Raw genomic sequence first — 15,506 nt, forward strand, 5'->3', positions numbered from 1 at the left:
ATTTATTTGACTATCTTATTATTTCCTAATGATTTAGTTACCTTATTAATCCTCCTATTCCTACCAGTTTCTAAACGGAAAAAATATAAAAAGACTTGTGGAATGAAACTAGCAGGGAACACAGGTTTTCGGCTCCGATAGGCAGACGCCTTGTTCGCTACGCCAGCGGAGCTTTCGTAAAATAGCTCTTAACTTTGGTTACATAAGTGGCAGTCAGAAACGTTTCTTTCCTCGATTGATAGGAAAAAATGAGTTTGCAGATCCCATATATAATGATGGAAAGTGCTCAGTTCTGAATTATCTATCCACGTTGTCAATACTGATTAGACTGCGCGTCGTGAATTTTAGCGGTGATTTTCTCGAAAATGGGGGAGGGGGAGGGGGGAAGAGCATGTTGAGCCAAAATACCTCAGTGTTTCATTTTAGGCTGTGCACAAACGACCTTAAAAATATGAGCCGAATCGGCTGGCCGTGTCTGAGGCCTTCCTCTTATTAGTCTGGCGACAGTTGCATAAAATAGCGTATATGCGCCCCAGAGTAATTTGTATGTAATTGTACTGTCCTCAGGACATCAAGAAGTTCCTGGACGAGGCGGAAGACGGCGTGATCTACTTCAGCCTGGGCTCCAACGTGCGCAGCAACGCGATGCCAGACTGGAAGCGACAGGCGTTCATCGAAGCATTCCGGGAGCTGCCCCAGAGGGTTCTCTGGAAGTGGGAGAACGACTCCCTGCCTGGTCAACCAGACAACCTCATGGTCAGCAAGTGGCTGCCGCAGCAGGACATCCTAGGCACGTAGCTTTACTCGCTGATTCTACTTCTGTTACTGCACTACCCAGACTTTTTAATTTATATACACATCAACAAAAGTTCTGCATCACCCTTTATTTCGAAGTTCATGGCACAGAAAATAAAAACTGGGTCTGAGGCATGCATATAAATTCATATGCAATGTTTCCAGTTCACACACACACACACACACACACACACACACACACACACACTACCAGTATATATAACGGTAATATTGACGTTTCCCGTGTTTCTAGTTCTCCTGAGCAACGTCAGTACATGGTGGAACGACCCCTTGGTCGTATGCAGGCTTGAATCCGTTATGGTATACCATCCATGGGATCATCAAGCCAGCCGTGGCCCAAATTGGCTTGCTGTTTAATAGCGACTCTGCGTTAAGTCGTGCACAGTACGTGCTCGTTGTCGACTTCCAGAACTAGTTCGTTTCAATCGATCCTATACATGTTCGATTGGGTTCCTGTCCGGGGAATAGGCAGGCCACTCCATTCCGGTGATTCTAACGTGCGGAAGGAGGGTGTTCACGAGAAAAGCACGGTGAGCTCGCGAGTTGTCATTCATCAAGATCAAATTGTGTCCAAAATCTGGGCAATACCGCCGCGCTATTGGTTGCAGAATCTTGTCTCTGTATCGCAGAGCAACTAGGCTGCCGTCGACAACCACGAGAAGTGTACGGTGCCCATATAGAGAAGTGAGGCTGCCCTCAACAACCACGATAGGTGCACGGTGACTTCATAGAATGCCACCCTAAACCACCACTTCACCACTGCCTTGTTGTACATGTGTTGCAGGCGTTCAATAATACCGGGCTGCCTCCCTAAAATTGGTCTGCCACCATCAGGATACAAACAGATTCGAGTTTCGTCCATAAACTACAAGCATCGCCAACCCTGGAGCGTCCATTCGACATGTTTTCTTGCCTATCGGTAACGAAATCCATGATGTAGTGCTGTACAACGTGGAGCTCGCCATGGTTGCCGGGAATGGAGATTTGCGTAATCAAATCGTCTCCTCTAACAGTCTGATGCGATATGGGACGTCCTGAAGCCTCTCCGAATGCCGACTTCTGGTCTGTAGCACTCAGCCCATGGTTGCTTTGACTTAGAAGACATAGATGCACTACTGGCCATTAAAATTGCTACACTAAGATGAAATGCAGATGATAAACGGGTATTCATTGGACAAATATATTATACTAGAACTGACATGTGATTACATTTTCACGCAATTTGGGTGCATAGATCCTGAGAAATCAGTACCCAGAACAACCACCTCTGGCCGTAATAACGGCCTTGATACGCCTGGGCATTGAGTCAAACATAGCTTGAATGGCGTGTACAGGTACAGCTCTCCATGCAGCTTCAACACGATACCACAGTTCATCAACTGTAGTGACTGGCGTATTGTGACGAGCCAGTTGCTCGGCCACCATTGACCAATTGGTGAGCCATCTAGAGAATGTGCTGGCCAGGGCAGCAGTCGAACATTTTCTGTATCCAGAAAGGCCCGTACAGGAACTGCAACATGCGGTCGTGCATTATCCTGCTGAAATGTAGGGTTTCGCAGCGATCGAATGAAGGGTAGAGCCACGGGTCGTAACACATCTGAAATGTAACGTCCACTGTTCAAAGTGCCGTCAATGCGAACAAGAGGTGACCGAGACGTGTAACCAATGGCACCCCATACCATCACGCCGGGTGGTACGCCAATATGACAGTGACGAATGGCTCTGAGCACTATGGGACTCAACATCTTAGGTCATAAGTCCCCTAGAAGAACTACTTAAACCTAACTAACCTAAGGACATCACACACACCCATGCCCGAGGCACGATTCGAACCTGCGACCGTAGCAGTCCCGCGGTTCCGGACTGCAGCGCCAGAACCGCTGGACCACCGCGGCCGGCGACAGTGACGAATACACGGTTCTAATGTGCGTTCACCGCGATGTCGCCAAACACGGATGCGACCATCATGATGCTGTAAACAGAACCTGGATTCATACGAAAAAATGACTTTTTGCCATTCGTGCGCCCAGATTCGTCGTTGAGTACACCATCGCAGGCGCTGATGTCTGTGATGCAGCGTCAAGGGTAACCGCAGCCACGGTCTCCGAGCTGATAGTCCATGCTGCTGCAAACGTCGTCGAACTGTTCGTGCAGATGGTTGTTGTCTTGCAAACGTCTCCATCTGTTGACTCAGGGGTCGAGACGTGGCTGCACGATCCGTTAAGCCATGCGGATAAGATGCCTGTCATCTCGACTGCTAGTGATACGAGGCCGTTGGGATCCAGCACGGCGTTCCTGGATTCATACGAAAAAATGACTTTTTGCCATTCGTGCGCCCAGATTCGTCGTTGAGTACACCATCGCAGGCGCTGATGTCTGTGATGCAGCGTCAAGGGTAACCGCAGCCACGGTCTCCGAGCTGATAGTCCATGCTGCTGCAAACGTCGTCGAACTGTTCGTGCAGATGGTTGTTGTCTTGCAAACGTCTCCATCTGTTGACTCAGGGGTCGAGACGTGGCTGCACGATCCGTTACAGCCATGCGGATAAGATGCCTGTCATCTCGACTGCTAGTGATACGAGGCCGTTGGGATCCAGCACGGCGTTCCGTATTGCCCTCCTGAACCCACCGATTCCATATTCTGTAACAGTCAACGCATCTCGACCAACGCGAGCAGCAATAGGCTACAATCCGATCTTTATCAAAGTCGGAAACGTGACGGTACGCATTTCTCCTCCTTACACGTGGCACAACAACAACGTTTCACCAGGCTACGCCGGTCAACTGCTGTTTGGAAACTTTCCTCATGTCAGCACGTTGTAGGTGTCGCCACCGACGCCAACCTTGTGTGAATGCTCTGAAAAGCGAATCATTTGCAGATCAGTGCATCTTCTTCCTGTCGGTTAAATTTCGCGTCTGTCGCACGTCATCTTGGTGGTGTAGCAATTTTAATGGCCAGTAGTGTATCTTTCATCTTGCGCACTTACCGAACGTGGGCAGCCTGTGCGGTGTAAGTCCTCAACACTACCTGTCAATTAGAAGCGATTCCGTGACCGCACCAGATCAGTTTGAGTTCAGTGCAGGTGTCCAACACTTTCCCTCGTAGACAACACTTCTGCTCGTTACGTGATGGTGTAGAACCGATCACTTACTGCGACTATCCTTCGTTGCATGATGATGTTCACTCCACTGTTCCACAGACGTCTCTAATGCGTCCTTGCTGGTACTTTATTTAATGCTGAAACACTGTAATTCATTCGAGTGCGGCGTTCTACCCGTGCTTAGCACTCATGCTAATTGTTTGTATGTTTACAAACAGCGTTAGGGTTGACCCTCCGAGTGGTACACGAACAGTCACAATATCAACGCACCCCTGCACGAGATATAGTGGTCATGCAACAGTGTTACTGATACTTGGACCTCGGCGATACGAGTACGTAAAGTCCACGACGAAATAAATCTCGGGTGAACAGCCTGATATGAGTGTGCATAGGACATAATATTTCGGCAATCCACCACGTTGCCATCATCAGGTGCGCTGATGTACTGACCGGCGGTGGGCCGGCGCCATGTATGTATAGGACAATCCCCCTCCCGCTCCTCCCTCAGGCGCTTCCTATGAGTAGGTGCGGTCCGCGCCAGCGTCCGTTCTCCCGCCGTCTGGGCGCTGCGTTCTAGGTCTTCTCGTTCAGGAGGGTCTGCCGGCACCGCTCTCGTTATTCTTCCCTCCTCCCCCGAAGTCGGTACTCTCTGGGAAATATCCTTTTTCTTCTTAATCCTGGTGATCGCGGGTTCCCACGCCTTGCTAAGGATCTAACTGCTGTCACGATTTAGTTGTGGCTCCCTTACTCTGATCTCTATGACTTCTTTGATGACACAGTCCCAGTATTTGGAAGTTCGTGTCAGGACTTTTGTTTGGTCATAATCCATGCTGTGGAGTTCCGACAGGCAATGCTCAGCGATTGCCGACTAACTGGGTTGTTGCAGTCTAGTGTGCCGTTGATCTTCTCGGCATCGGTCCTCAGTGGTACGAATAGTCTGCCCATGGATACACTACCGCATTGGCAAGGTATCTGATAAACCCCTGATTTACGTAGACCAAGGTTGTCATTGACACTACCAAGAAGGCTCTTGGTTTTGCTTGGAGGACGGAAGACGGTTTTCACTTGGTGTTTACGCAAAATGCGTCCAATTTTTCCGGATAAGGCCCCACAAAACGGAATAATAGCCAAGGCCGCCTCCTCCTGAGGTTCATCCGCAGTTTCCGCCGGTGCTGCAGGTGTGGGATGTAGGGCCTTCCGAATTTGCCTTTCCCTGTAACCGTTCCTCCGCAACACGGTCTTCAGATGGTCCAATTCTTGTTGGAGACTGTCCCTGTCGGAGATGGTGTGAGCTCTGTGTACAAGAGTTTTGAGCACGCCATTCTTTTGTGCCGGGTGGTGGCAGCTATCCGCATGTAGGTTCAAATCGGTGTGCGTCTTCTTCCTATACACGCTGTGGCCCAAAGTGCCGTCAGCTCGTCTCCCAATCAAAACATCTAGGAAAGGGAGCATCCCATCCGTTTCGATCTCCGTAGTGAACTTAATATTCTCGTGTCTGGAGTTGAGATGTGTGAGGAAGTCTGCCAGTTTATCAGAATCACGTGAAGTCCAGTTTGAAGCAAGTATTCCAATAGAGAGAGAGACACTATTTTACCCTGTCTCTTATATGCGGAACATGCTACACATTTGGCTGCAGAAATAAGATGACCTACAAAATTATTTACTAATAGGGAAATAAAAACACATGGCTTTTAGCCGCGTGGGGTAGCTGCGCGGTCTCAGGCGCGTTGCCACGGTTCTCGCGGCTCTCCCCGTCGGAGGTTCGAGTCCGCCCTCGGGCACGGGTGTTTGTGTATTGATCTTAGCGTAAGTTAGTTTGAGTTAGATTAAGTAGTGTGTAAGCCTAGGTACCAATGACCTCAGCAGTTTGGTCCCATGGGAACTTACCATCACCATGGATTTTAAGGAAATAGTCCCTAAAATATAAAAAATTGTTGAATGTAAGGGAGATTTTTTTTTCTTATGGTTTTTATATAGAGTTCCATACTTAGAGGTTGAGTGTGACAGAGCTTACACAGGGTGGCCCCACTTAAACGCTTCAGCGCAAATATCTGTGGAGGAACAACAGATATTCAAAAACGACTTCCGCAGGTATGTAAGGCAGGGGCTCATGAAAGTAAATATTATGAGATAGTCTAAAACGTAACCAACTATTATTTTCAACATACGTTTTTGTAAATGGACACCCCATATTATTTCTTACGCATTGAGTGACATGAAAAGTCCCAAAAACAATGGCGTTGGTTGCATCGCAATACGTTATTCACATCCAGAGATATTGCAAAGCGTAGCTGACGCGAAACGCGCAGCTATTGCACATCCCGAGACGCAAGCGTGAACCCTACCAGCACGCAATCGCGATATGATTGACGTACTACCATCCAACATACGCTGCACTTATTGCTGTTTACTGGAAACACTACAAATGTCCAGTCACATATAAACAGAAAAGTGTTTACTCGTTCGTGCTTTATTGATCCTTGCTACAGTACTAGTATGGACAAAACGGTTAGGAAATACGGATATCACCGGTAAGAGTAAACATAATTAATGACTAACCAATGATCTAACAGAGAGGTAAATGCTAGTTGTACATCAAATGCATAATGATACGTGGCACGTACAAGTCACGTTACTGAACAATTTTAATGGTTACGTTACAATTGAACTTTTGCACATGATCAAACGATTTCATAAATGTACCACAAACATTCGTCTTCTCACAAACACACAAAATGTACGCCGGTATGCAGTCACATTTTTCACAGCAGAAACGCTGCGTCGTATGTTCAAAGAGATCGCCATTCATATGACAACACCGCTGTACCAGCTCCAATACAGATCGACTCACCTCTGTCAGTGTTTCTGGTGTTATTTCAGCATACGTCCTTTGTGTTTTGAAACTTCTGGTACACCACATTTTTGAGTTGTCGTCAGACAAAGAAGTTCATGGGGATGAGGTCCGGAGACAGCGCTGGAAATCTCTGAACAGGACTGCCCAGTCGTATCCGTCGATTTGCGAATTGCTGGTTTAGTACAGACTGGTACCGTACCGTAGTGTGTATGTAGATAAATAGCATACGCAAGTGGGGGAAACCGTTATGTACATATCAGTATTTGTGGAAGTAAACCCTATTACTACTTTCGGACCTCATGCCATCAGTGAGAGCAAGACTACCTATGTCAATCACATCGCAATTACGAGCAACGTGGGGTTTACGCTCGCATCTCAGGATGTGCAATAGCGGCGCGTTTTGTTTATTTTAAGCGTCAACTTCTCTTTGCGTTTTCTAGGAAACTGACATATTGCGATGCCACCAACGCCATTCTTTTCGTGATTTTTCATGTTATTGATTACATAACGAATAATACGAGGTGTCCATTAAAAAAAAGAAAAAAACCAAAAAAAGTAAGTTCGTGTTGAAAATAATATTTGCTTACGTTTTACAATGTTTCATAATATTTACTTTCATGAGCCTCTTCCTCACATTCATACCCGCGAAAGTCGTTTTTCAATATACGAGGGTGGGTCTAATGAAAACCTTAAATATATTTTTAAATATTATTTATTGGTCAGAAGTGGTACAAAGCTGTATAGCTTTTCAACATAATCTCCCCTACGCTCAATGCAAGTCCTCCAGCGCTTACAAAGTGCATAAATTCCTTTAGTAGAAAATTCTTTTGGTACTCTGCGCAACCACTCATGCACCGCGTGGTGTACCTCTTCATCAGAACAGAACTTCTTTCTTCCCACTGCGTCTTTGAGTGGTCCAAACATATAGAAATCACTTGGGGCAAGGTCTGGTGAGTATGGTGGATGAGGAATACACTCAAAATTCAGGTCTATGATTGTTGCAACTGTTGTACGGGCAGTGTGGGGCCTTGCATTGTCATGTTGCAAAAGGACACCTGCTTGATTTGATTGCAGGCCGCAGATGATTATTTAGAAGATCTGTGTATGATGCACTGGTGACAGTGGTCCCTCTAGGCATGTAATGCTCCAAAATGACGCCTTTTTCCTCCCAAAAGAGAGTCAGCATAACCTTCCTTGCTGATGGCTCTGTTCGAAACTTCTATAGTTTTGGTGATGAGGAATGGCGCCATTCCTTGCTCGCTCTCTTCGTTTCCGGTTGATGGAAGTGAACCCAGGTTTCGTCCCCAGTAACGATTCTTGCAAGGAACCCATCACCTTCTCGTTCAAAGCGCCGAAGAAGTTCTTCACAGGCATCAACACGTCATTCTCTCATTTCAGGAGTCAGCTGCTGTGGCACCCATCTTGCAGACTCTTTGTGAAACTGGAGCACATCATGCACAATGTGATGTGCTGACTCATGACTAATCTGTAAACATGCTGCAATGTCATTCAGTGTCACTCGGCTGTTTTCCTTCACTATGGCTTCAACTGCTGCAATATTCTGTGGAGTCAGAACTCGTTGTGCTTGACCTGGACGAGGAGCATCTTCCACTGAAGTCAAACCATTTGCGAACTTCCTACTCCATTCGTAGACTTGCTACTGTGACAAACATGCATCACCGTACGGAACCTTCATACGTCGATGAATTTCAATAGGTTTCACACCTTCACTACTCATAAACCGAATAACAGAATGCTGTTCTTCCCTGGTGCAAGTGGGGCGGCCATCATTATACTGATACGAAGACCTGGCTATGGAATTCATAACGCAAAGTCCCATGGGCGGTCTGGTCTCACAGACTGTTAGCAGTGTAGAACCACAGTGCTTCGGAAAGAACAACCAGACAACAAAGTAATCTTCTATCCTCTCTCTGGGCATTAGCAACAAAGTAATGATAAACGTTAGCGGTCTGTGGGACTGCACTGGGACGTTAAGGGTTAAGTAGTTATTTTTATTGAACTGAAGATGACTCGTTAATGAGCTGAAACCAGTAATCAATGAAGGAGTTGTGATCAGGTTTTCACTAAAGATTTGTCACAACTTGTTTCATTAGTGTCTCCTTTCATAAAATTTTTCATTTAGTCGGTTAGATTAGTTCCGTTTCGTAAAAATGTCAATTTCTAACCGTATTAGTAAGCAGCTATCGTTCCGCTTTTAACCGGTTTTAATAAGGCACCGAGCAAAACGCTTGACTTCATACAAATCAAAGGGGCTGCCTTCTGCTCCTTTTTCTGTATACTCTCTATTCTGAGACCACTTCGTCGTTCCTCCTGCTCTTATAGTTGAGTTGCGGCTCTGAACTGAAGTGGCTGTGAAGTTTTGGCGCCCTTAAAACTCGAACTTGTCAGAGTTTGGTGAGCAGCGCTTCGCGACAAAATTTTGAGACTACCTCAGCAAAAATGCTTCTCTAATCTGTGACGATCGAAAGACAGCGTTTGGTGAGTCAGCCACATGCCGTCGACCTTGTTCGTTGGAACAAGATGTTTCAATGTGGCCGGGAAATGTGCGAATTGCAAAGAGAAGGAGCGCCTATCACGCCCTTTACAGAGACAGAGACAACATTCAGTACTGGTATCGCCATTACCACAATGGTACATCTCTTATTGTCCCACAACTCGCACGAATTATAACGATATCAGCTGGAGTCTTCAACAGTTTTAAAGGATCATTTGCGTAAGTCTCCCTAAGTTCAAATGGCTCTGAGCACTATGGGACTTAACATCTGAGGTCATCAGTCCCCTAGAACTTAGAACTACTTAAACCTAAACCGGACATCACACACATCTATGCCCGAAGCAGGATTCGAACCTGCGACCGTAGCGGTCGCGCGGTTCCAGACTGAAGCGCCTGGAACCGCTCGGCCACAGCGGCCGGCGCTCGCTAAGTACCACGGCCACTTACTACGAAGAAAAAGTATGATCGTGTTCAAGTGAGCTATTACTGGTAACAGTGAGCTGAAGATCAGGAAGGTGCGTTGTGGCAAAACATCATCGCTACATGAAACGTCGGTGTACTGTTATAACCAAGAAATGAACAAAGTAACACTGAATGGGTCCACATGAACAATTAGCCCAGAAAAAATCGCATTTACAGGAAGTCAGAGTGTGCATCCACTGCAGCATATACAGACAGGTCTTGACCCAACTGATAAAAGGATCAGATTCCAGAGAAGAGGTAAGAACTTGTCGGGCGATGGAAGCTTCATCGGGATAGTGCGACGCCTCTCCTTGCCGAAACTAGGAAAAGGTATTTCCGTGATACCACATCCAGCTTACAATGCGGAACTGACACCGTGCGACATCCTTCCCTACGTCGCTACTAAAAGGGTCTTATGGGTCGTTGATTTGACTATGGGATCCTGGCAGTGAAAGTTTTAGAGGCGAGTTCGGAGTGCAGAACAAAAAACGGCCTGCACCAAGTCTTCCACGAGTCGCAATATAGGTGGGACAGCTGCATCACATTCGGTGGGGAGTATACTAAGGATAAGAAAAGTATGAATTTAAAAACTTTTGAAACTTAGTTTCTAGGATATGAGTGCCACTCATTACTGAACATCCCTCGTAGTATTTATGCACTGAGCATACAAATTTCGCCCCTATGTACTATCTGTCGTTACCAATGAGAGCAGTCTATACCACAGCCAAATTAACTTCTTACCTGACGATGACGCCCCTTCTGCACCGTATTGTGCTGCGGAAAAGGAGGGACAGCTGTGCGGACAGTCAGAACAAATTAATATTGCATAACTGACAGAAACCTCAGTAGTCGATACTGTTCTTAGCCTTGGCGAATGAATGAAAATGGATAAGAAAATACGTAGAAGATACGTAGTTACAAAAAAAAGGCTCATTCTTTTTAGTGTTTCGTCTATTGCTGAATACTGGTGGCTGTTGACAAAATTGCACAAATAACGGTTGAAAAGTGAACAGACCGCAACTGAGGTTACAAACGAACAAGTAATTCGAGCGTTCGGCGCGTCGCCTATTAAAGTGGCTACACATGTAACTGTACCCTTGACAAGTACTCATGATCAAGTGTTGGTAACGCAGTAGATATAAACTGGCTATCAAAATAAATACATTAATAGCGATCTTGGCTTCTTGAAACTTTTTCTGGGTTTATTAGAGTGGCTAATTATTGAAACTTCCTGTCAGGTTAAAACTGTGTGCCAGACCTAGACTCAAACTCGGGACATTCGCCTTTCGCAGGCAAGTGTTCTACCATCTCAGCTACCCAAGCACGAGTCTCGACTCGCCATCACAGTTTCAATTCCGCCAGTATCTCGTCTCCTACCTTCCAAACTTCACCGAAGCTCTCCTGCAACCTTGCAGAACTAGCACTCTTGGAAAAAAGGATATTGCGGAGACATGGGGCACAGTTTTAACCTGCCAGGAAGTTTCATATCAGTGCACACTCCACAGCAGAGTGAAAATTTCATTCTGGAAACATTCCCCAGGCTGTGTCTCCGCAATATCCTTTCTTCCAGGAGTGCTAGTTTTAAAAGTTGCAGGAGAGCTTCCGTGATGTTTGGAAAGTAGGAGAAGAGGTACTGGCGGAATTGAAGCTGTGAGGACGAGTCGTGAGCAATGCTTCGCTAGCTCAGATGGTAAAGCACTTGCCCGCGAAAGGCGAAGGTCCCGAGTTTGAGTCTCGATCCGGCATACAGTTTTAATCTGCCAGGAAGTTTCATATCACCGCACACTCTGCTTCAGAGTGAAAATTTCATTCTGGTTAGTTATTATTAAATGAAGCATAGTTCTCACAAGCGTACGGTCAAGCACGATGGTTTACCACTGTGCGTAATGTTCGTCACATATTAAAAATATAAAGTGTAATCCACGTATATCTGAATTTATTTTTCTCATATCTTGTAATTTTGCAATTACTGGTACTATCAAGTGTTCATTACTTAGACACATATGTTAACATTCCATGAAGATACTGGAAAAGGTTAAAGGAATAAACAAAACAGATAAAGGACCTGAAAAAGTAGCAACCCAGCAAGATAAAGTGCCTAAGAATCGTCTTTGGGTGCAGCGAAATTCAAATTTTTCTTCGTCTCCAGGAGTGTTAACATCAACATAAAATAACTGTATAATCCTGCTCCCGTTTTAAACTACCTATATATCGAATAGTAGGATGGTATATTCTTCAGTATTTGTCAACGAACTGACGGCTTTCGATATTATCAATATAAGCAGTGGAATAATTTCGGCATATACCATGACACTGTTTGGACACTGTGATACAATCACCAGCAACACGAGAAAAACTAATCAAACAGATAAAAATCAGCGCAGCTTACACCCGTTTCCAGGGGAACAATGCCAGAGTCTTCTGTGAGCAAATAAAAACGAGATGAATTTGAAGCAATATGTTTTGGTAACGTTTTTGTTGTTTTGTTATTACAGCCCATCCAAACGTGCGGCTTTTCATCATGCAAGGCGGCCTGCAGAGTCTGAACGAAGCCACGTACCACGCCGTGCCGCTGCTCGTCATCCCGTTCTTCTCCGACCAGGCGCACAACGCCGCCAAGATACAGCAAGCGGGGATAGGCGTACGGCTGGAGTACAGTGACGTCACCAAGGACACCTTGCTGAGAGACATACGAACTGCCCTGCAAGATCCCAAGTAAGCCATAATTTACGTGATTTTGCTGCATTACCTTGACAACCGACACTCCGTCTTCAGGCCACAAGTGGCCCATCGGTACCATCCGACCGCCGTGTCTTCCTCATTAGGGATGCAGATGGGAGGGGCGTGTGGTCAGCACACCGCCCTCCCGGTAGTTATGATAGTTTTCTTTGACCGGAGCCGCTACTATTTGGTCGTGTAGCTCCTCAATTGAAATCATGAGGCTGAGTGCATCCCGAAAAATGGCAACAGCACATGGCGGCCTGGGTGGTCACCCATTCAAGTGCCGGCCACGCCCGACAGCGCTTAACTTCGGTGATCTCACAGGGACCGGTGTACCCACTGCGGCAAGGCCGTTGCACCTTGACCAACCCGCTATAATTGAGCGTTTCAGCTACCAAGATAAACACTGAGGTGACAAAAGACACGTGATGTCACCTAACATTCTGCCGGACCACCTTTACCCGGTGTAGTGCAGTAACTCGACGTGTTATTGACTCAACAAGTTGTTGGGGGTACCGTGAACAAATACTGAGCCATCCGCTGCAGCCATCTGTGATTGCGAAAGTGTTGCTGGTGCAGGATTTTATGCACAAAATGACTCTCGATTATGTCCCATAAATGTTCGACTGGTTTCATGTCGGGTGATCTGGGTGGCCAAATCATTTGCTTGAACTGACAACAATCGTCTTCAAATCAATTACGAACGATTGTGGTCCGGTGGCTGGCATACTGTCATTAAAAAATTAGATCGTCCTCTGGCCTCCAAGTAGCTGAACACAGCTATTTCCAGCCAATAATCGGTTCAGATGGACCAGAGGACCCAGCCCATTCCACGTAAACACAGCCTACAAATGGTTCAAAAATGTTTCAAATGGCTCTGAGCACAATGGGACTTAACATCTGAGGTCATCAGTCCCCTAGAACTTAGAACTACTTAAACCTAACTAACCTAAGGACATCACACACATCCATGCCCGAGGCAGGATTCGAACCCGCGACCGTAGCGGTCGCGCGGTTCCAGACTGTAGCGCCTAGAACCGCTCGGCCACCCCGGCCGGCCACAGCCTACACCATTTTGGAGCCACCACCAGCTTGCACATTGCCTTTTTGACAACTTGGATCCGTGGCTTCGTGGGGTCTGCGCCACACCCGAACCCTACCATCAGCTCTTACCAATTGAAACCGGGACCCGTCTGACCAGATCTCGGTTTTCCAGTCGTTTAGCACCCAATCATATCGTCACGAGCCCAGGAGAGGCGCTGCTGGCGATGTAGTGCTGTTAGCAAAGGCGCTCGAGTCGGTCGTCTGCTGCCAAACGCCAAATTTCACCGCACTTTCCTAAAGGGTACACTCCTCGTATGTCCCACATTGATTTCTGCGGTTATTTCACGAAGCGGTTTTTGTCTGTTAGCCGCGACAACTCTACGCAAACGCCGCTGCTCTCGGTCGATATGTGAAGGCCTTCGGCCACTGCGTGGTCCTTAGTGAGAGGTAATGCATTAAATTTGATATTCTAGGCACACCCTTGGCACTGTGGATCGCGGAATATTGAATTCCCTAACTTCCTAAATGTAGTGTCCCACGCTTCCAGCTCCAACTACCGTTCCGCACACAAAGTCTGTTAATTCCCGTCGTGTGCCATAATAACGTCGGAAACATTTTCACCAGAATCACCCGAGTACAAATGGCTGCTCTGTCAATATATTGTCAGTTTACTGCTTGTGTACGCGATACTAACGTCATCTGTATATGTGCACATAGCTATCCCATGACTTTTATCACTACTTGTCTGCCTACACAAAGTGAATACTATTCCTGAAGCAGAATACTTGGTACTGTAATTGAAGGTGGAGGGTGGGGAAAACAAAGAAAAAGAAGGGAACTAATGATATCAACTTCATCGGAACTTAATGCAACGATGAGTGACAGACTGGGATTCGAAACCAGGTTTCCCAGCATACTACGCAGTCGCATTAACCGCTGCGCCTCCTGGACACAGTCTTTAGCACAAATGTGCAGACTATTTCGGTACACTCCCTGACTGACCCACACTCCCACCCAGAGTCGCCCATCCGCTGTTCCCATCCGAGACCCCATGACTGTTAGTTTCAGGTTTCACTGGCGGTTGAACACAAAATGCATCCTCTTGGAAGGTTGCGGATGAATTACCCATCGAGGAGAATCAGGTATATGGAAGTGCTGTATCTATTCTTTTGAGAATTTAAAATTAGCGAGCATGGAGGACATGGACGAGTGGTGAGGATATCAGGATAGGTGGTGATAGATGGGAGTGTGTGTCAACCGAGGACAGTAGCGAGAAACGCAGCTACGTAATAAGCAGGCAATCCCAGGTTCGAGTTCCAGTCGGCACACAGTTTCACTCATCGTGCTGATTCTGCATGAAGTCCTGATGCAGCTGATGTCATTAGTTCCTTCTGTATCCTTTCCATCCTCCCCTTTCGACCTTCATTTACATACACAACTGGCCATTAAAATTGCTACACCACGAAGATGACATGCTACAGACGCGAAATTTAACCAACAGGAAGAAGATGCTGTGATATGCAAATGATTAGCTTTTCAGAGCATTCACACAAGGCTGGCGCCGGAGGCGACACCTACAACGTGCAGACATGAGGAAAGTTTCCAAGCGATTTCTCATACACAAACAGCAGTTGACCGGCGTTGCCTGGTGAAACGTTGTTCTGATGCCTAGTGTAAGGAGAAGAAATGCGTACCATCACGTTTCCAACTTCGATAAAGGTCGGATTGGAGCCTATCGCAATTGCGGTTTATCGTATCGCGACATTGCTGCTCGCGTCGGTCGAGATACAATGAGGATCCCAACAGCTTCGTATCACTAGCAGTCGAGATGACAGGCATCTTATGCGCATGGCTGTAACGGATCTTGCAGCCACGTCTCGATCCCTGATTCAACAAATGGGGACGTTTGCAAAACAACAACCATCTGCACGAACAGTTCGACGACGTTTGCAACAGCATGGACTATCAGCTCGGAGACCACGGCTGCGGTTACC

The 15,506-nt window shown here is 46.6% G+C and overlaps 1 protein-coding gene across 1 annotated transcript in view; it reads left to right on the top strand.

Moving 5' to 3' along the window:
• Nucleotides 1–15,506, top strand: part of LOC126161526 (UDP-glucosyltransferase 2-like) — a 39,040-nt gene that overhangs the window by 20,249 nt on the left and 3,285 nt on the right. Inside the window, exons 5-6 of the mRNA XM_049917446.1 lie at nucleotides 568–790; nucleotides 12,243–12,462. Coding sequence (XP_049773403.1) covers nucleotides 568–790; nucleotides 12,243–12,462 — 443 coding nt within the window. The remainder of the gene's footprint in view (nucleotides 1–567; nucleotides 791–12,242; nucleotides 12,463–15,506) is intronic.

Source organism: Schistocerca cancellata, chromosome 2, assembly GCF_023864275.1.
Source record: "Schistocerca cancellata isolate TAMUIC-IGC-003103 chromosome 2, iqSchCanc2.1, whole genome shotgun sequence".
NCBI classification, from domain to species: domain Eukaryota; kingdom Metazoa; phylum Arthropoda; class Insecta; order Orthoptera; family Acrididae; genus Schistocerca; species Schistocerca cancellata.